The sequence below is a fragment of the Spermophilus citellus genome, assembly GCF_964194105.1.
Source record: "Spermophilus citellus genome assembly, chromosome: 5".
Classification (NCBI taxonomy): domain Eukaryota; kingdom Metazoa; phylum Chordata; class Mammalia; order Rodentia; family Sciuridae; genus Spermophilus; species Spermophilus citellus.
Window position 1 is genome coordinate 21,979,771 of NC_138186.1, and position 22,909 is coordinate 22,002,679.

At 39.4% G+C, this 22,909-nt stretch overlaps 1 protein-coding gene across 1 annotated transcript; it reads left to right on the plus strand.

Moving 5' to 3' along the window:
- Positions 1-2,373: 2,373 nt before the first annotated feature.
- Positions 2,374-4,371, plus strand: LOC308650330 (MAP/microtubule affinity-regulating kinase 3-like; the record flags this gene model as incomplete). The annotated part of the gene is made up of 1 exon (XM_081296399.1): positions 2,374-4,371. One exon carries the CDS (start codon positions 2,374-2,376, stop codon positions 4,369-4,371), a length of 1,998 nt encoding a protein of 665 aa, XP_081152525.1.
- Positions 4,372-22,909: the final 18,538 nt, after the last annotated feature.

The window sequence follows — 22,909 nt, forward strand, 5'->3', positions numbered from 1 at the left end:
CCATAAAACTCAGACAAAATAATTTAAGTTTGTCAGTGGCTGTTTAAAATCAATAAAACAAGAAATAAAAAGAAAACAATCTATCAGATCAAATGAAAGCCCCTGATGGAAGGTCCTTAAGATGAAAAACCTTATAATGACATTAAACAATTACCACTTATTGATATTGTTAAGATGAAGATGAATTATTGAGAAAAGGTAAAATTATTCACAGTATCAGTCATTTAAATGGGGGAAATCATATAAAAGTTATGCTACAAATCTGGTGGTCTCATATGATACCGATCAGATGATTGTAAATAGGAATGAATTTTGAATTCTTTATATCATCTTGATATTGTGGAAAGCTCAGTCCTAGGTCCCCAATGCCAATCCAATAATGAGGACAACATTTTGAGAAAAAGGAAAGGCAGGATTTATTGCTTTGCCAGCAAAGGAGAAACACAGGACACTCCGGTCCTAAATGCTGTGATACTGTACAAAATCAGAAAGAGGGGGCTTTTAAAGAGGAAATTCAAAGGCTATATTGCAAATGATCCCTGTCTGGAGTTGTAATTCACTTGTTAATTTGGGAGAGAGTGATTTCTGAGATCTTCTGGTACCATCCCCAATGTGTGGATTACTTCCTTCCTTTGGTGGGTGTGAACTCAAGGAGAGATAAATCTGCCTGAAATGGGGAAAAAGCTAATCCTATTCCCCCTGAAATTAGGGAGGAGCAATGAGAAAAGAAGAGAAAAAAACATATCTATTTGAAAAATGAGTTAAAAGGGGCGAAGCAGCAAGAACTCTATACAAAACACAAGGTGGACACAGTTAAATTGACACCAGTTGTGTGTAGCACTATTAGAATATAATGTGTGAAAGCATTCAATATGGACAAGAAGACTGCTATTAACAAGGAAATGCTGCAGCAATATGCATGTGCCCCTATAAACACACACATTTTTCTGTAATTAAGAACACAAAGCAATGGTAAACCATTTATTCCACAAGTATTTGATGAGTACAATCCAAATGCCAGGCACATTTTTGAATGTTTTGTATTTGTTCACAAAATGACCTAATTTCCAAAATTCATGCCATAGGGTAAGATATAAAATTTCAGCAGATGGAGTACGGCTGCACTTGAAACTGCACCCGGGTTGATTTTGAGAATGACTCCGAAGTCTTAACTGGCCACATGTGTGACACATTTTGTTTCTTTACTGATATTAAAAAGCCAACATGTTCAGTACCTGAAGTAAATTAATAATCTCCTTTAAAGATACAGGTATTTGGCAGAAATGCAAGACAACTTTTACAAAGAAGAGAGGTGAAGCTAGTATTTGCATATTGCGGCCCCTACAATTATTGAATAAAGGAGGTTTGAAGACTTTTGAAAGACACTAGAGAAAAAAAGCAGATGAGCAATACACTAGAGCCTGGGTCCCTGACCTGTTACCAAAAACCTTGGGCCTTGTCCCTGATGGCCATGCAACAATGAGGAGAAGGTTTTGAGATCAAGGTAAAAGGAGGTTTATTGCTTTGCCAGCAAAGGGGAAACACAGGGGACTCCTGTGCCAGAAGATTTGATTCTGCCCATCAGGGAAAACAGAGGGTTTTTAAGGAGACTATTCAAAGGCTCCACTCCAGGTGTGCCCTGACCAGGGGTTCCCAGGTGCATCCTGATGGTGTGTTATGATTAACTAGTTTATCTGGGAGATCATCACTTCCTAGTTCTTCTGGTGACTTCTCCTTCCTGTGGAGAACAGATAACTCAAGGCAATCTTGTTCCCTGCCCCCAGGTTAGCGAGGGAGAAAGGGAGAAGGGGAAAAGAAAAACATTTCCCTCTTAAAATAAGCAGCCAGGGTTATATTCAAAAGGTAAAGTGGACCACTCTTACAACCCCAGTGCTTTCACCAATCAACTTCACCGTCCAAATTGAATTGTCAAGTGTGTTTATGTCCAGCTGAATATTTGTGGAAAAAAAAAATAGTTCTCTTTTTCATCAGGTCTTGACCCACAAACTGTCAAGTTCCTTAGACAGACCAAGCGCCTGGGTCCTTGGTCCACTTAGGGTGCATATGACCCCTCTTTATGCAGTCAGTACCTTTATGACTGCATTGACTGCCTAGGAGATAATAGAATGAGAATCCTAGAAATGAGTGGACCTAGAACCACTCCTCATTTGCCTTTTGGCCTTTGATGTTCCCAGAGCGAGTTTTTAAACTGGGCACGATATTTGTTGGTAAAAGGCAGTTGTGGCTGTTTTTTCCCCAACCCATCTCCAACTCTCTCCTTGTTTTCCCCACCCCCTGTCCTTGCCTAGCCCTCACCTATCCTAAATTTTCCAGTGACACCCAGACCCATCGATCATCAACTTGGGTCAAACCATGCACCCCTCGCATGGAGCTAGACGGGCAGAAGACACCTCCCAGACCGGGCACTCTGGAGCACAGCGCCAAAAATCCACAGCTTCCTCTGCAGGTGAACAGCCTCGCATTGGAGATTACAGAGTCCTGAAAACCCTCGGCAAGGGGGCCTTCGCCAAAGTCATGCTGGCCCGTCACGTCATCACAGATAAAGAAGTGGCAATCAAGATCATCGATAAGAGACATCTGAAGCCACAAGCCCTCCAAAAGATGTACAGAGAGGTGAGAATCCTCAAGATGTTAGACCACCCACACATCGTGAAGCTCTATGAAGCTCTGGACTGCGAAAAAGCACTCTGTTTGGTCCTGGAGTACGCCAGTGGAGGGAGAGTTAAGGACTATGTGGCCAAGAAAGGAAGACTGCAGGAAGAGGAGGCAAGATCTATATTCCGGCAGATCGTGTCTGCAGTCCAATATTGTCACCAAAAGCAGGTCGCCCACCGAGATCTGAAGGCGGAGAATCTGTTATTTGACGCTAGGATGAACATCAAGCTAGCCGATTTTGGACTCAGCAACGAGTTTACACTTGGGTGTAAACTCGACACGTTTTGCGGCAGTCCGCCCTATGCAGCTCCAGAGCTCTTCCAGCGCATAGAGTACGATGGTCCCAAAGCCGATGTGTGGAGTCTTGGAGTGGTTCTGTACACCCTAGTCACCGGGTCGCGTCCTTTTGTTGGGCACAATGTAAGAGAAATCAGAGACAGGGTGCTACAAGGTAGATACCGAATCCCTCTGTACATGTCAACAGAATGTGAAGATCTGCTGAAACGCTTCCTGGTGCTCAATCCAACTAAGCGAAGCACCCTGGCCGAAATTATGGGAGACAGGTGGATCAACAGAGGCCTTGATGTCCTCCAACCCTTTGTTGGTCCAGGGGTGGCCATCTCCCACAGAAACATCTCGTTGGCTAAGGTGCAGCCAAGCAGGGTCCTCAGAAAGAGCACCAGCTGGCCTCCTCAACGCAAAGTGCAGCGAAGCGTTTCCACTGAGAAGCAGACACAGTCCCTGGACCATGCTGGAACTGGGCCATATCCGACCAGCACTGCCCAGAGTCACCTCAGAGAACATCAAATGGCCTCCCAGAAATCCGGCGGCAGTGCTGTGGGAGGAAAGGGAATTTCTCCAGCCAGGCCCGTACCTGGGATCACCATCAGTCCCAAGGAGCTGGAGACTCCTGAATTCAAGAAAATGCCTGCTGCCTACAAGAGCAGCACACCATCTGGAGGGAGGACACTGTGGAGTAAGTATATCTGCCGCAAAACAACAAAAGCAGACACGCGTTCAGTTAGCCGGAATGGTCAGAACAACAGCACCTTCCCTGCTCAGAGCCCTCCAGCGACTTCAACCCACAGTGTCCCAAGTACCTCCACCCGGGGCTGCATCTGCTTCCCCAGAGCCAGTGCCCTTCGTCGAATGTTCCACCGCCAGCCCCGGGAACGCCAAACTGCAACACGCGAAGGTCCTCTTGCCTCACCCAGCTGCTGCCATCCAGCTGAAGAATTGCCCCAGACTCAGAGAGGCACCACTTGTGGTTTTACATCTAAATTCACAAGAAGGCCTCCAGCTGAGTCTGAGAAGACCCTGAGATATAAGGGCTCAAGTCATCATGTCTCTGCTGAGCAGAGAAAGGAGAACCAACAAGCAAAACCTCGCTCCCTGCACTTCACCTGGAGCATGAAAATCACCAGTGCCATGGATCCCAGTGACATCATGAGGGAAATCCGCAGGGTGCTGGATGCCAACAACTGCCAGTATATGCACAAGACACCCTTTCTGCTCTTCTGCATCCATGGAGATGGGTACACCGAGGAAGTGGTGCAGTGGGAGATGGAGGTATGTAAACTCCCCAGACTATCTCTCAACGGGGTCCGATTAAAGCCGATATCCAAGAAATCAAAGGCCTTCAAAAACATGGCTTCGAAAATTGCCAGTGAGCTCCAACTGGAACCCAGTCATTAGAACCAAAATGAAGCAGCAACACTGCTGCTTCTATATGTCCTCAACACTGATGGACATATAGAATAACATCTAGGCAATTGTTGGGAGCAGTGACTAAATTAGGGTTTTCTCTAATTGTCCCGGGAGGTGATGCCCCTCGTGGGAATTCTTGATGCAAGGCGCTGGTCAAGACTGCCCAGTTACTTGGGTTAAGACCTGTTCCACCTAGGGAGGTATTCAGTTCTTGAACTTGTGGTTCAGGTGGCAGGGCTCAGCGGTGGAACGTTATGGGCACAAGCTGCTACTCATAATTGGACTGGCCATACATATGACATTGGTTTTGATGGCTTTGTCCAAATTTTCTCACACACACACAAAAAAACCTTTTAAGGATAAAACTTGTGTAACAAACGTGTTGAGCTGGCTCCTGACCGTTGCACTCTACCAGAGTGTAATGGACACCAAGTTCCAGCTTTTTCACCCCTTGGATTTCTGTCTTTTCTCATCCCCCATGGCCCCTCATCTGGTTTCCTCAATCAACCACCCTGCAGGTGGCAGGAGATGGGACCCAAACAGGCTATTACACTGTGGAGTGCAATGACCACAAGCCATCTCAGTGTGATCAATGAAAGGGGTTTTGGGAGAAAGTTTGTGCAAAGCAAGCCCAACCAGGGTCATAAATAGGGGCAACACGATTATGATGACCAGCTTGCTTTGATAAACTTCTAACTCCCACACCTGGCATCCAAACCTCATGGTCAAGAAGTGAAGAACTCCATGAGTGTCACAGAACCTCTGTTTGAACAGATGGTTCCCATAGCAACTGGGACGTCTCAAGGGGTGCTTTCCCACTGAGAGTTCCCAAGACAGCCTTTGGCTTTGTCACAGAACATTTCAAAAACACTAATCCGATGCTTCAGAGAGGCATTGTCATTTCCATCTTCCATCTTCTACATCATGACCTGAAAATCTGAGGTGAAGAACACCACACCTGGGAGTGGAAGCGGGTCTTTACTATGAATGCCCTAAAGTCATGGGACGCCGAAAAAGAAAAAAAGAGAGAGAAAGCGGCATTTGAGACATGCCAATTCCTAACAGTACAGTGCTCCATCAATGGCTTTCATTTCAGAGGTACTCCATCTCTCCTTACATGCTCTCCATTGAATGATCCCAAGACAGCCATTGCCTCTGTCACAGACCTGTAAAGAACCCTAATGCAGTTGCTGCCTCAGACAGTCATTGTCATTTCCATCTTCCATCTTCTACATCATGACCTGAAGTTCTGAGGTAAAAAACACCACACCCGAGGTGGAAGCTGGCCTTACTATGAAAGAACTAAAAGTCATAGGATCCTGAAAAAGAAAGAATGACCCATTTGAGACCTGAAAATTCCTAACAGTTCAGTGCTCCATCAATGCCTTTCAGTTTACAGGTTATATGTCTCTTCTAACATGCTCTCCACTTCATGTTTTCAAGATAGACATTGCCTCTGTCACAGAAGATTTCAACAACATTAACCTAGCTGCTGCTTCAAACAGTCATTGTCATTTCCATCTTTCATCTTCAACAGCATGACAGTAAATTTGGGGGAAAATACTCCAAACCTGGGGTGCATTCTGCCTGTACGCTGAATGCCCTGAAGTCATGGAACCCCCAGAAGAAAAAAAGACCCATTGGAGACCTGCCAATTCCTAACAGTTCAGTGCACCTTCATTGGCTGTCACTTCTGAGGTCATACATCTCTACTAACATGCTCTTCATTTAATGTTCCCAAGACAACCATTGACTGTCACAGAAATTCTCAGAACCCTAATCCAGTTGCTGCTCCACACAGGCATTGTCGTTTCCTTCTTCCATCTTCTACATCATGACACTGAAATCTGAGGAAAAGAACACCATGCCTGGGAGTGGATGCTGGCCTTTACTATGAAAGACCTAAAGTCAGTGAAGAAAAGAAAGACCTGCTTTAGACCTGCCAATTCCTAACACTTCAGTGCTCTGCAATTGGCTATCACTTCTGAGGTAATTTCTCTCTGTGTTAACATGCTCTCCATTTACTATTGACAAGATAGGATTGCCTCTGTCACAGAACATTTCAAGAACCCTAATCCACTTGCTCCTTCAGACAGGCATTGTCGTTTCCATCTTCCATCTTCTACATCATGACAGTGAAATCTGAGGAAAAGAACACCAAGACTGGGAGTGGAAGCTTGCCTGTACTGTGAATTCTCTAAAGTCATGAGACCCTGAGAAAGAGTAAAGGACCCCTGTAAGACATACGATTCCCAACAGTTCATTTCTGAAAAATGGCTTTCAGTTCAGAGGTAATCCATCTCTCCCAACATGCTCTCCATTTAATGTGCCCAAGACAGCCATTGCCTCTGTCACAGAACATTTCAAAAACCCTAATCCAGTTGCTGCTTCAGACAGGCATTGTTATTTCCATCTTCCAACTTCTACATTATGACAGTAAACTCTGAGGAATAGAATACCTCCACTGGACGTGGAAGCTTCCCATACTATGAATGCCCTAAAATCATGGAACACTGAAAAAGAAAGAAAGACCCACTTGAGACATGCAAATTCCTAACAGATCAGTGCTCCATAAGTGGCTTTCAGTTCAGAGGTGATCCATCTCTCTGGATACACTCTCCATTTAATGTGCTCAAGAGAGCCATTGCCTCTGTCACAGAACATTTCAAGAACCCTAATCCAGTTGCTGCTTCAGAAGTCATTGTGTCAATTCCGCCTTCCATCTTCTACATCATGACTGTAAAATCTGATGAAAAGATCACCACACCTTGGAGTTGAAGCCCTCCTTTACTATGAATGCCCTAAATTTATGCGACCCGGAAATCAAAAGAAAGAAAGACCTGCTTAAGACATGTAATATTCTAACAGTTCAGTGCTCCATCAATGGCTTTCACTTCAGAGGTAATCCATCTCTCCTAACTTGATCTCCCTTTAATGTGCCCAAGACAGCCATTGCCTCTGTCAAAGATCATTTCGAGAACCCTAATGCAGTTGGTACTTCACACAGGCATTGTTGTTTCCATCTTCCATCTTCTACATCATGACAGTAAAATCTGAGAAAAAGAACACCACGCCTGGGAGTGGAAGCTGGCCTGTACTATGAGTGCCCTAAACTCATGGGACACCAAAAAAGAAAGAAAGATAGACCCATTTGAGACCTTCAAATTCCTAACACTACAGTGCTGCTCCATCAATGGCTTTCAGTTCAGGGGTAATCCATCTCTGTTCACATGCTCTCCATGGGATGTGCCCAAGACAGCCATTGCCTCTGTCACAAAACATTTCAATAACCCTAATCCAGTTGCTGCTGCACACAGGCATTGTTGTTTCCGTCTTCCATCTTCTACATCATGACTGTCAAATCTGAGGAAAAGAACACCACGACTGGGAGTGGAAGCTTCCCATACTATGAAGGCTCTAAAGTCATGGGACACTGAAAAAGAAAGACCCACTTGAGACATGCAAATTCCTAGCAGATCAGTGCTCCATATGTGGCTTTCAATTGAGAGGTAATCCATCTCTCCTGATACACTCTTCACTTAATGTGCTCAAGAGAGCCATTGCCTCTGTCACAAAACTTTTGAAGAACCCTAATCCAGTTACTACTTCAGAAGTCATTGTCGTTTCCACCTTCCATCTTCTACATCATGACCTGAAAATCTGAGGAATAGAACACCATGCCTGGGAGTGAAAGCTGAACATTAGTATGAAAGACCCAAAAGTCATGGGACCCTGAAAGTGACACAATGACTCATTTGAGACCTGAAAATACCTTACAGTTCAGTGCTCCATCAATGCCTTTCAGTTTACAGGTTATATGTCTCTCCTAACATGCTTTCCATTTCATGTTCCCAAGATAGCCAATGCCTCTGTCACAGAAGATTTCAAGAACACTAGCCCAGCTGCTGCTTCAAACAGTCATTGCCATTTCCATCTTCCATCTTCTAGAGCATGACAGTGAAATTTGGGGGAAAATACTCCAAACCTGGGAGTGCATGCTGGCCTGTACTCTGAATGCCCTGAAGTCATGGAACCCCCAGAAGAAAGAAAGACCCATTGGAGACCTGCCAATTCCTAACAGTTCAGTGCACCTTCATTGGCTGTCACTTCTGAGGTCATACATCTCTACTAAATGCTCTTCATTTGAAGTTTCCAAGACAACCATTGACTGTCACAGAAATTCTCAGAACCCTAATGCAGTTGCTGCTCCACACAGGCATTGTCGTTTCCTTCTTCCATCTTCTACATCATGACACTGAAATCTGAAGAAAAGAACACCATGCCTGGGAGTGGATGCTGGCCTTTACTATGAAAGACCTAAAGTCAGAGAAGAAAAGAAAGACCTACTTGAGACCTGCCAATTCCTAACACTTCAGTGCTCTGTAATTGGCTATCACTTCTAAGGTAATCTATCTCTCTTAACATGCTCTCCATTTACTGTTCCCAAGAAAGCATTGCCTCTGTCACAGAACATTTCAAGAACCCTAATCCACTTGCTCCTTCAGACAGGCATTGTCGTTTCCATCTTCCATCTTCTACATCATGACAGTGAAATCTGAGGAAAAGAACACCAAGCCTGGGAGTGGAAGCTGGCCTGTACTGTGAATGCCCTAAACTCACGAGACCCTGAAAAAGAGTGAAGGACCCCTGTAAGACATACAATTCCAAAAGGTTCATTGCTGCAAAAATGCCTTTCAGTTCAGAGGTAATCCTTCTCTCTTAATATGCTCTCCATTTACTATTCCCAAGACAGCCATTGCCTCTGTAACAGAACATTTCAAGAACCCCAATCCATAACACATGGTGTGCATGTGACCTTCAGCCAAGTTTCTCACTCAATGTATTTTGAGTGATCCTTTCACAAGTGGACCTGTCTCCCTTGACTTTGTTAGGAACACAATAGTGCATTTTAATGGTATGTTCTTTCTGATTGACACAATGTCTGTTCACACACATTCATACCATATTCATGACTACAGCCAAGCACTGTGATGAATTGGTAGCCATATTTTAATCGTTAGGTGACATAGCATACAAGCTTTCTATCATTTTGTTCCTAAATTCTTATATTTGAACATTAAATAGTACTCATAATTGTATTTTTTGTTCCATCAATCATAAACACTCATTTTATTCTCTGCTTTATAACATACAGGTATTAGTACTTTGGACTCTTCCTCAGAGTTCTTTCTTTTTTTTTTAAGAGAGAGAGAGAGAGAGAGAGAGAGAGAGAGAGAGAGAGAGAGGGAGAAAGAGAATTATTTATTTTTTAGTTTTCGGCGGACACAGCATCTTTGTTTTTTTTTAATGTGGTGCTGAGGATCGAACCCAGGCCGCGCACATGTCAGGTGAGCATGCTACCACTTGAGCCACAACCCCAGCCCCCTCTGAGTTCTTTCAACTTCTGTTATTTGTATTTTATTTTTTACATTGTCAAGATTGGACAATTATCTAGTATATATTACATGGAAAAGAAAATCCATTAAATCTTAAATTAAGAGTATTTCCATTCTGCGTAAGTCATGATGGTTAAAAAAAAATAGACCAACAAAGTTTCATGCATAATAACGATAGTCTTTCAGAACCGGAACATTTCGTCACTAAAAATCACCTGTCAAGAAACCTCAGAATATTCAATATGAGATGTACATATGTCCTTAAGATCTGAACACAGACACTGAGGCCAATCAGGTCAATCAAGTCAAGACAGCCAATCTTATTGGCTACCCATGTCAGGTAGGTGGTCTGACCTTATTTTCTATTAAACTCATGTTTCCACTGACTTCTTTGTGTACACACAGGTGTTCATGCTCTGCCTACGTGAATTTATACAGACAACATGCAATTCAGGTGTTGCTTGCTTCTTTAATCTTGTAAATGAGGAAAACTACTCACAATACTTATGATACTATGATTTTGTAATTCCATTTCACTGAGTAGTGTCTTTTTTCTCTCTTTCTTTTCTTTCCCTTTTGGCACTGGAGATTGATCCCAGGTGTGATTTACCACTGGACTACATTCTCAGTCCTTTTTAATTTTTATTTTTCAGACAGGGTCTCACTAAGATGTGAAGGTTAGCTTTCCACTTGTGATCCTTCTGTCTTGGTCTCCCAAGTGGCTGGGATTACAGGTGTGAGCCGCTGTACCTGGCATTTCATTTTCTTTCACTGGCTCAGTGGTTTCTTTTCCAATTATCTCCCTTTTCCTCATCAATATTTGCCTTCAGTATATAATCTTTCCTTCAATTTGTCCTATTTCGTCTAATGCAGTTACATTCAACAAAGTAGGATCATGATAAGAACAAAAATTCCAAGAGGTGTGTGGTGCACAACTATCATAACAGCTACTCGGGAGACTGAAGCAGGAGCATCAGAAGTTTGAGGCCAGCCTCAGCAATTTAAAGAGACCCTGACTCAGAAAATGAAAAAGGTTGGTGATGTAGCTCAGTGGTAGAGTGCTCCTGAGTTTAATCCCTAGTACCTAAAAAGTAAAGAAAATAATAGAGAAAACACAAGAATTTCTCTTGGGGAATCACAGAAACCCCAAGTTCCACATGTTAAAAAGTAAATTCATCAAACAGAATCCAGCCTGTCTTCCCCATTTAAGGACACCCAATGCCAAGACCAAAACCCAGAAGGCTTCTTACTTCCCTTCTTTTGGACTCTGTCCTTCCTGCTGCAAAGTCTTATCTGCTGGGCCTCATAAAGACCAGTTGTATTGGGGCAGTTTTCTCTGTCCTCACTTCTGCTACCTCTGTTTGGTCCCAATGACATTTTGAATTCTCTTACTGAAGAACTGTTCCCTCTTGATTCTTCTCCTTGCATACAGTCTTGCTCACCTTCACACACTTCTCCACTTCCAGTACGAACAATCTGTTTTATATTCAGATCCAGCAAAAATCAGTTTTTGCTTGAAAAACTTATATAATGCCTCAAATCCCTGACATGCTATTTGTGGCCTTTCATTGTCTAGATTCTGTTTATGTCGTCAGCATAGTATCATAACACCCCTTCTCTAACTCTTACTTCAGTGACACTGAATGATTCCTGAGCCTCTAACATGACCTTTGTATTTGGCCCTTAGAGTTTTCCATATTGTGTCCCCTCTCACTGGAACATTCTTTGATCACTCTCCTCTCCTCGCCAACTTGTATATCTAGGTTCCCTATAGATGACAAACCTGAACATCCTCTCAATTATCTTTCCAAAGACAATGTTGTAGTTACTTATCAGAATATCCATATCATGCTGACAGGATCTCTATATCTATTTTACCTTGAACTGTGCATTTCTCACAGAGATTATATCTTATTTGCTGCTTATTCTCAACACCTGTTACAGATAGTGACATTGCCTTGGATCTGTTTGCTAAGTGGATGAATGACAAGTCCTTTGTCATAGATTCCTTGATTCTCTCAGCATAATTGCAGTAGAACAGATGACTATCTCATGGGGTGATATAAGTACCATTTTTTTAAAGCAATGGATTAATTAGATAACATCTTTAAGCTGCTCTTAGGGTTTGGAGAGAAATACATTTACTGTCATTGAACATTTGGAAGTAAACACTATGACATCAGCTTGGTCTAACCCTTTTCAAGCTACCAGTCTTCATCTATCACTTTCAAGAATTGCCACATGACTAAAAAAAAACTCTCTTCTATATGCTTTAGTTCTCTAGTTGCCTCAGTTGTAGGAAAAAAAAATGTCTCTTGTATTTTGGGCAGTATATATGATGATCTTCATAGTTATTCTAAGGCATATTACATGAGGCTAGACTTGTTTCAACTATTTAAATTTAAATACAAAAACTCATTTGTTTTCTCTCAGAAATCTATGTGAAATCTTTCTGCAATCCACTTATTTAAAAAAAAACTTTCCAAAAGCAATATTGTCCTCTAATGCCCTAATTAACCTCTACAAACTGTATTTGTATTCCCTCTGCAGTGATTTCAAAATCTCTATGATCCCTGGAATGCTTTTTATATCAATGGGAGAGCTGGGTTCTACTGAAAGGTTTGGATTTATTGTCTAAGTTTTGCTTATCCAATTCTTCCATGGTACTATATCCATTGTTAAAAGCAAACACTTTCTTTTCTATACTTTCTTTGTTCTTTAAGATTTGTTCTACTTGTGTTCTAATAGCAAATCATTACTGTTTGAGGGAATTTTGGTTGAATTTCCCACATTTAAAAATTACTCTGAAAATCATATTGTCAGACTAAAATTTGGCATAGAAATCAGCACAATAAGACTTTTAACATCTATGAGTCCTGCCTCCTTCACTGGTTAGATCAACTCTGACTGAACACAAGAATAATGGCAGGAAGAATCTGGGCCTTGGCAAGCTCCCTTCCCAAACTCACACTCAACCTAAGTAGTTTTACTTTTATTTGCTGTATATGTTGAACAGCTGAGTAAAGCCTTCATTTGGGAAAAAAAATTAATGGAAAACTTTGCTACAAAATATTTTAAGATCTTTTACTTTAGAGCCTGGGTAAGGCTTAGAGAAGATAGATAGAATATAAAGCTCCCTAAGGGCACCAATCCTTTTGGTTATATCTCCAATATGGCCTATTTGATATATAGTTGGCTAGTTTATCAACATTGTTCATCATACACAGAATCTCTAGGACAATTCCCATATATTATAAATGGACCCAAGGTTCATTCATTTCATACCTAAGACTGAGGAAGGCTGGTTTCTTTCATTGAGCATTCTGAAAGAGAGTGTGTGTGTGTGTGTGTGTGTGTGTGTGTGTGTGTGTGTTTGAGAGAACCTCAAATAAGCTTGACTTGGAGATTATTCTGTTTATCTGTACATTTTTAATATTCACTAAAATTTTTAAATATCTAAAATATGCAAGTACATGGCAGAAGCAAATCAGACCTTTTGTATTTCTGTTTCTTTCCAACAGTGCTCCTGCGGTGTTGTCACTTGAGGAGGACATTGCTTCGATTGCATATGACCATCATCTCTTCTCCAGTCTAGAATTAGTGGTACTATTCCTTTTGGGAAAATGGCCTTGCTGTACTCTATGGATTCTAGGGAAAAGGGTATCAATACAGCCCTCTGGAAACTCATGGACACTGAGTCACATGACCCTGTTAGCCAAACAAAACTACTACTATGGGATTTGTACTTCATCTAGAAAGAAATAAGTTCTCTTCTCTTAGACTAGTGAGATGAGGTGAGCCTGAATAATTGCAGACACTTCTTCATCACCTGTAGGCTTGCTCAGCTTTCATGTGTGTGATAGAAGGATTGATTTATATATGTTCATGCTAGTATGCTTAGGTGGCAAGGAGTCTATCTCCCTGGCAGGATGCCTCTAGCATGACTCTACCCAGGAAAAAGGCAGTTTCTACAGAGAAGTTTTGTTTCTGAGATGTTTTCAGTTTTAGTTTTCCCACTTCCAAGCACTGCCATCTCTTCTTGCTGCAGGAAAAGTTTGGAAACTAAAAGTAAATTTTATGACAGATTGCTCAGCAGTCTGTCCTGTGGTTGTTATAAAAACAAACATGTATTTAGTAGTTTTTTACCTTTTAACTCTCTCTTGTTTGCAATATACAAATTATTCCAATATGCAATCTACAAATGTTCACTGTAAAATATATGCTTTTCCTGTAACCTCTTTTCTTGTACTGATGACATGGGTCTATCTTGTAAGCTTCTGCATTAAAAAGAATTAAACCAATAATCCATTTAAGTCATTACAATTAAGCTACCTCCATATTTCTTCTGTGAAAACATGAGCATATAACTATCCTTAAAGTAGAATTCGTTTTCTTTTATTCTTCTGTAAGTTAGTTCCTATCATCTCAAATAATGTGTACTCCACAGACTCCTTTTCACTCCCTGAAAAGTAGAGTGGAAAAGATAATTTGAAATTAAGGATAGTAGAGTGGAAATGATAAATTGGAGTTAAGGATCACAATAAAGTCTCTGCTAACACTTTGGTCCTTATTGCTCAACTTAACTGAGTCCTACTCCTATTAGACCTTAAAAGACGTCTATGGTTGAAAAAAAAAAGAGCATCATTTTATCAGAGGACATTTCATTAATAATACAAATGAGCAAAGCTTGAAAGTTTCTTTATTCTAGTTTATTTTTATTCTTAGTACTGAGAATTGAACACAGAGCCTTTTCCTGGGAAGGCAAGCATTTTACCCGCCAGCTACATCCCAAGTCCTGAGAGTTTCTTCATTCTAAAGACACAATGGAAATACATAATTCCAATGTATAACTTCTCTAAATTTTATTTGCTTCTCTGTTGTTACAAGGGTAGACTCTCATAACCAGACTACCCGTGGCTACAGAGCCTGGCATCGTATGTTACTCCTAAATTGCTCCAACCCTGCAATAATTGACCACCTTTCTGACAAAGGGATGCTGCAAGCTGGAGAGAAATGCATATTTTTTTTTATTTCGTTTGTATGTGGAGCTGAGGATGGAACCCGGGCCGCACGCATGCCAGGCGAGCGAGCTACTGCTTGAGCCACATCCCCAGCCTCTAAAATGCATATTTAAGTCATATAAAATGTCAAAGGATTTTAGATTTATATGTGATATTGGAATCTAAATATCAGCTTTGGCATGTGATTTAGATTGAGAGGTTGTAAAGTTTTTCTCCTACTGGCAAAGATTTCCCTGGGGATTTTATTTATTTTGTTTGTTTGTTTAAATTAGGTATATCAAAGTGCTTAACTATATGCACAAAGAATTATGTTTATACTTAAGCAAATAATTTAGCTCCTTATTATAAGTTGTCATAACACTTGTTTGGAATGGAGTTCTGAAGATATTGTAATGTCCAAAAATGCTTGTAAATTATTTTCCTTGTTAATTTTCCAATGCAAATCTTTATTAACTATACTTATATAAGAGAACAACAATTCAAAAAAAAAAACAAAAAAAAAGGACACAATTAGAAATAGAGTGTTCATGCCCCTGGGGTGCAAGGGTTTTTCAGTCCCAAAGAAGGAACTTTGAGGATTCAACAGATAGGGTTTGGATATTTTATGACTCACGTGCTCCTTGGTGGTGGCAGGCCAGGATACAATAGAGGGCTGCACGGCATGTACAAGCAGAGGAAAATATGGGGTAGGCTGCTTGCTCACTGCAGAGGTGAAGTTCTTCAGAAGTTTTATTAGTATATTCTTCTACTTTATAACCAAGGTCACTCTGCTTTATTCCTCACCTGAAGATTAGAGAGAAAGGAAACAAACAGTTGCTCCTCTCCATTTTCTTCCTTATCACATTCTTTGGAGTCCTTACCTCACTGCCAGGAACAATACCTTCCTAGGTACTGACTAGTGTTTACCCCACACAGAGATAGGAGATATAGGTAAAGGAAGAGCCAGCTCCTCACAATAAGAATAAGGATTCTTGCCAGATGTGGTGGCCTATGCCTGTAATCCCAGCAATTTTGGTTGAAGCAAGAGGATCTCAAGTTCAAGGCCAGCCTAGCAATTTAGGAGAGGTCCTATCTCAAAATAAAAACTTAAAAAAAAAAAAAAAACTAGGAGTATGGCTCAGTGGCTTAATGCCCCTGGGTTCACCCACAGTACTAGGAAAAAATTAAAAAGGGATTCTCACAAATCATGTAATTAACAGAAGAAATAATAAATCTTTCTTAAAAATATATATTTTGATTTTTAATCGACACAGCTAATTGTACATACTTATGAGACACAGGTGATATTTCAAGATGTGTATAAAAATGTGTAACAATGTGTCAGGATCATATCAATTTAATTGGCATATATCCTTAGGTATTTATCTGTCTCTGTGCTTGGAACATTCAAAATACTCTATTAGTTATTTAGTAATATATAACTGCTGTCAAACATATTTACTATGCTATAGAACATTAGAAGTTACTCCTCTCATCCAACTGCACCCCTGTACTTCTCCTCAACCCTTCTTCTTCTAGTTCCTTCCCAGGCTCTGATTACCACAGTTCTATTCTCCAAGGAAGTAAACAACTTATCTTTGCCATCCAATATTGGAATGAGGCTGTTGTTATTGAAAACTTAACTGCTATATTTTCTGAGGTACTCACATATTACAGCAACTTAAGTTTCTACATTTTCATTAACTACTTCAAGGGTAAATGGAATGGCAAAAGAAGACTTGTCCCCACCCAAAGCTATGCCTAGTTTTCATTAACAAATAAGAACTACTCAAATACCATTATCAGATATTCTTACCAATACTATACATTGCTTATTTAAAAGTCTTTGCAGGCCTATAATTATCATTATGTTCACATACATTGTGTTCAAAGTGTATAGTTTTTTTTCTAGCTCTCTAGACAAATATGCCAAGCAGCATATAGAATTGCACAATGAAAACTTCTTAAATGTACAAAACACAGTAAAATGTGAACAAATACCAAGAATATTTTAGCTTTAAGATGATTTTGAATTGAGAGAAAAAGGCCAATAGAACTAAGTTCTATATTACTTTCAGAAATCAAGATATCTCTGTGGTCTAAATGCATCTTACTAGGCAAATCAGAGTTAATGTTGGCATCCAAGAGGCACAGAATGAAATGCAAAAAAAAAATTGATTTTGTCCATTAACTATATTAATAAAAAAGTAAAAATTGCTTATCAGATAACCTATCTGATAACTTCATGGATCATTAAAAGTATTGAGAGGCTTATCTGCAATATGGTTTTGAAGTTCTTTAACATACTCTTTATGGGGGAGAAAATGCAACATTTTTTCCCAGTGAATTCAAAACCATTTCTTCTATGTAATTCTAGATGAGGTTTTACATTTGGCTTTTGCTGAGAGGACTTATTGTGCCTTGGGGGCGTAGGCAATTTACAGAGGGCAAATTTGCCTTTCTTCATTCAAACTGTCCTTCCCAATCTCTTTCCAGTTTGGTGGTGTTATGGTGGTGAAGATGGAAAATGCATCTCCACTTCTCTACTTCCCTGAGTTAGGAGCTGAATACCCTTGTTCATATCTTCCATCCACTTTTCTACTAAAACCCAGATTCCCATGTCATTGGTATATTGCCTTTAAGAAGTTTTTGAGGAAACATGATGATTAACAGTGAATGTTTGAAAGTTTCACTTTCCATGGTTGTTTTCAGCTATGAGAATATATGTAATCTCCAGTCAGTCTCTAAATAGAGCCATCAGAATGAGAAGTACAGAGACTACATGGTAAAAAGGGAGCATGGAAGAAGGCCTCTTGGTTTGTCCTGTTATTCGCTTGTGTGTGTTTGTGTGTGTGTGTGTGTGTGTGTGTGTGTGTTAGAGACAGTTTGGTAGGTGACTCCAGAGTTGTGGTACTCTGTTGCAAGATGATGGTGGGTAGGTGTCCACTCGATAGAGAACATGGATGCTCAACCTCCTGAGATTGAGACTTGGAAGCATTCCCCTTAGAGAGGGGTGGGCAGGGCCTGCTGTAACTATCAATCTTAGCTTATTCCTCCTTTTAGATTTCTCTCCTGATGCAGTTACAAAGATGCCCACTCACATACTGATGTTGCTAATCCCAGAGCTGGAAATGCTACAGTGGTTTTCTTTGGAGTTGAGGTTCTAGGTTAGTGTTTCCTCCATCCCATTTTTATACTTTTATTCCATAAAACTAATTTGAATCCTAAAGATAAAATGACATGAAATAATATGTAACACAAGATCGGGTCCTCTCATGAAATATTGGAACATACATGAGTAATTGAAATTTTGAGACAAGAGAGCATTTGGTAGCATTGATATAGAAGTAAGTTAGCTCAAGAAGAGCCTTCTGAATCAGACCTTGTAATTTGGAAGGATCTACTGTAAGTCACTGTAAATAAGAAGAAACTGAAGGTCCAAATGAATGGAGGTGAATCAGAAGTAGCCAACATTTCCCAGGCCTTTAGATGCTTATTTTACTCACTTTAACTTTATCTATGGAGTGACATGGTTAATAGGTGGTCTGTGACATTTCCTCAAGCTTCAGAAACACTTGAGGATTTGATGCTGAATTGAATCCTCCTGTGACAAATTCACAGAATGACAGAAGGACATCAGATCCATAATAATGGCACAAGCCTAGAGAGCATCTTTGCCTCATCCTTGGAATAGATAATTAGGTAAACTGTACTTTGCCAAACTGGCATAATGATGAGAAGTGTCTCTAGCAGGAAGTAGGAGGTAGCCATGTACCCTGAGGGGGCAATGTGACTGGAAGGCATAATGACAGGGAACTGTCATGCACCCTAAGGGAACAGTGAGGAAACTGAAGGTGAATGGCTTCCTTCAGCTGTGCACACCAGCCTTGTCTCTCGTGATGAAGTGTGTTTGGGGTTCTGTGCCAGGTGGCTTCTACTTACTTATTCATAAAGTTCAATAATTGGGTACTTAGAGAAACCTGTCGCTTCTCTTGACTTTGATAATTGACCAAAACTACTTCTGTGGATTGAACAGTGACTGTTTCAATGCATTTCATTGAATTTACTTTCCTAATTTTTTTAAGAGAGAGAGAGAATTTTTTTAATATTTTTTAGTTTTCGGTGGACACAATATCTTTATTTTCATGTGGTGCTGAGGATAGAACCCAGCACCCTGCCCACGCCAGGCGAGCGTGCTACCGCTTGAGCCACATCCCCAGCACTCCCAAATATTTTCAAATATTAAATTTATTTAAAAATTATTTTTCAAGCAAGCATTTGAGTGATAGTAAACTTCTCAATAACTTCTAGCTGGGAAGGTGGCTGCCATAACTCCCATACAAAGTTGCCTGATGGCTTACTTATTGTGATACAGCATCTAACGTTTTATAATAAAAACCTTTCTTCTATACATCATTTTTCCCACGAGAACAGAACATCAAGTGAAGCACAACATAATGTACTGACATTTATCAACCTGGAGGGGAAAGTTCCCAACATTGGTTTTTACCATGACCAAGTTTTAAAAAGGAATAACTTTTTTAAAAGGGAAAATTATCTTTAATAATTTTGGGGTATATTTTATAAATAATATTCTATGAATTTGCTTTTTCTTTTATTTTGACACAGCTTCTCATTATGTTGCATAGGGTCTCACTAAGTTGTTGAGGCTGGCCTCAAATTTGTGATACTCTCGCCTCAGCTTCCAAAGTTGCTGGGATTACAAGTATGTTCCACTTCACTGCCTTATATAATTCATTATATGATTTGATAAACATTTTATTTTCAGTATGTCCTTTAGCAGAAATACATTGAAAAAAAATTGAATGTGGATAATAAATGTTAAGGGCTAAATTTCTGGAAGTCAAGAAAGTTGATGATTGTGTAGATTGTTTAACGGTATTTATATTCACCGTGGGGCTTGAATTGATGATACTCCTGATCATGTGAAACTCAGAAAACATGGATACTGTAAACAAACATTGGTACCTACTCAAAACGTTAGACATTTTTAAACATAAAGGTATTTGTTTAATGCATGCAGTTCCAGAATGTGAATTTATGCATTTATTCTTGAGATACACCATTTCATTGAGAATAATAATTGTCCTGTACTAATCTCATTTTTGGTTCTGAATTTTTATGACCACATGTATTCCTGTTATTGCATTTGATTTCATCAATAAAGGAATAGCTTCATGTTTAAAAGATGTTTGAAATGTGATGATTTCATAACAATGGCATTCAACTAAGGATCAGTCAAAACAGAAGAAAACAATTTCAGAAATTATCTAATAATGATTTATAATTTTTCTTTCAAGATATGAAAACAAATACATCCAGAATTTCACTCTGTTAAGATGAGACATTTATTATTGCTTATAGTCTTCAAAATTGGCATGCTGACTGGAGTGAGATGAAATCTTAGTTTTGATTTGCATTTCTCTAATGGCTAGAGATGTTGAACAGCTTTTTATATATTTGTTGATTGATTGTATTTCTTTTTCTGTAAACTGTTCAGTTCCTTTGCCCATTTACTGATTGGATAATTTGGGTTTTTTGGTGTTCAGTTTTTTGAGTTCTCTTTATGTCCTGGAGATTAATGCTCTATCTGAGGTACATGTGGTGAAAATAGTCTCCCATTCTATAGGCTCTCTTTTCACTTTATTGATTGTTTCCTTTGTTGACAAGAAGCTTTTTAGTTTGAATCCATACCATTTATTGATTCTTGATTTTACATCTTATACTTTAGGAGTCTTGTTAAGGAAATCCATTCCTAAGCCTACCTGGTAAAGATTTAGGGCCACTCTCTGCTATTAGACATAGGGTCTCTGTTCTAGTTCCTAAGTCTTTGATCCACTTTGAGTTGCATTTTGTGCAGAGTGAGATATAGGGGTTTACATATGCAATTCCAGTTTTCCCAGCACCATTTGTTGAAGAGGCTTTCTTTTCTCCAATGAATGTTTTTGGTGCCTTTGTCTAGTACAAGTTAACTGTATTTGTTACTATGGCTCTTGTAGTACAGTTTCAGGTCTAGTATTATGGTGCCTCCTACTTCACTATTCTTGCCAAGGATTGCTTTGTCTATTCTGAGTCTCTAATTTTTCCAAATGAATTTCATAGTTGTTTTTTTCTATTTATATAAGAAATGTCACTGGGATTTTAATAGCAAGTGCATTAAATCTATGTGATGCTTTTGGTAGTGTGGCCATTTTGACAATATTAATTCTGCCTATTCAAAAGCATGGGAGAACTTTTCATCTTCTAAGGTCCTCTTCACTTTTTTTTCTTTAGCATTCCATAGTTTTTATTGTAGAGGTCTTCGCAAGGATTTGGGGGAAAAGGTATTGCTAGTGGGACTGCGAATTTGTGCAAACATTATGGAAAGCAGTATAGAGATTTCTCAGAAAACTTGGAGCGGAAGCCCCATTTGACCCAACTAACCCATTCCTTGGATTATACCCAAAGGACTTAAAATTAGCATAGTACAGTGACACAGCCACATCAATGTTGATAGCAGCTCAATTCACAAAAGCCAAACTATGGAACCTAGATGCCCTTCAACAGATGAATGGATAAAGAAAATGTGGTAGGAATGATGGTGGTTTGAGTTAGACATCATTACCCTAAGTACACATTTGAGGATATGAAAGGTGTGAAAATACTTTGTGTACAACCAGTGACTTGAAAAATTGTGTTTCATATGTGCATTATGAAATGAAATGCATTCTGCCATCATGTATAACAAATTAGAATAAATAATTTAATGAAAAAAAGAAAATGTGTATATACACAATGGAATATTACTCAGCCTTAGAGCAATGAAATGATGTCATTTGCAGGTAAATGGATGGAGCTGCAGAATATCATGCTAAGCTAAATAAGTGAATCCAAAAAACCAAAGGCTAAAGATTTTCTCTGACATGTGAATGCTAACTCACAATAAGGAGGTAGGGGCTAGGGAAGAATAGATGTACTTGAGGTTGCACAGAGGGAAGGGAAGGGAAGGGAGTGGATATGGTATAAGAAGGGTAATAGAATGAATTGGATATAATTACTGTATGTGCATATATGATTACGTGAATGTCATGATACTACTTTGTGTACAAGCAGAAGAGTGAGAAGTTGTACTCCATTGATGCAGGATGGATCAAAATTTATTGTACCATCATGTGTGCCAATTAGAGCAAATAAAAAAAGATGAGACATTTGAGAGTATTATGATTGCTTTATGAATTTGGTGAAAACATTTAAGATTTCAGATAAATTTACTTGTTATTGTGATCATGATAAGGAGGCCCATTTTAGTGGGCTGTGGCATAATGGTAAAAGGAATTTTCTTGCTAAATTAAGAAATCCACTATCAGACATGAACTTGGAATCGGCATTTCTGAAAACATAGCTCCTAACTACATCCAAATAAACTGCAATAGTCAACACATCAAATTAATAGATGTGAAAAATATCAAACACTTTGATATCTAAATAAAGTAATTAAACTATTAAAAATACTTCAGCACAGAACTGTGCTTTTTATTCTCATTTTGATTTTTTCAGATTTTACAAATATTTGAGACTTATAAAAACTTTGTGAATCCTCTTGGAAAATAGTATCAAATATTTTGGAAATGAGCCTGGCAAGTCATTATTGCGTTTTGCCTAAAACCAGTTGGAAATCTTAAATCAAAATATCCAATCAATTGAATGTTTAAAAAGGTCATCTTTTGAATCTTTTTAGCAAATTTGGATTATTGAACACTAAGCTTGCAAACAAAATCTCTACCTACAAAAATCAAGGGACCAATTCAACAAATGAATGATGTGTGCCTAGGCTCTCTAGTCTTAATTTGGAAATTCTGAAATTGTTGTTTGGAATCTTGATTGTAATGGACATTTATTTTTAATTAGAAAGTTACAGATTCTGTTATTTTGTGCTGTGATAGTAACATATCACAGAAACTTATATTTTACAGTTCAGGAAGCTGAGAGTCCAAGATCCATGAGATAGCATTTGGTGATAACTTTCTTGCCGGGTCATCCCATGGCAGAGGGTATAGAAGGGTAAGGGGGCACTAACTTGCCCTGTTATGAAATCCTAGTCCCATCATAACAGCATAATCCACTTATGAG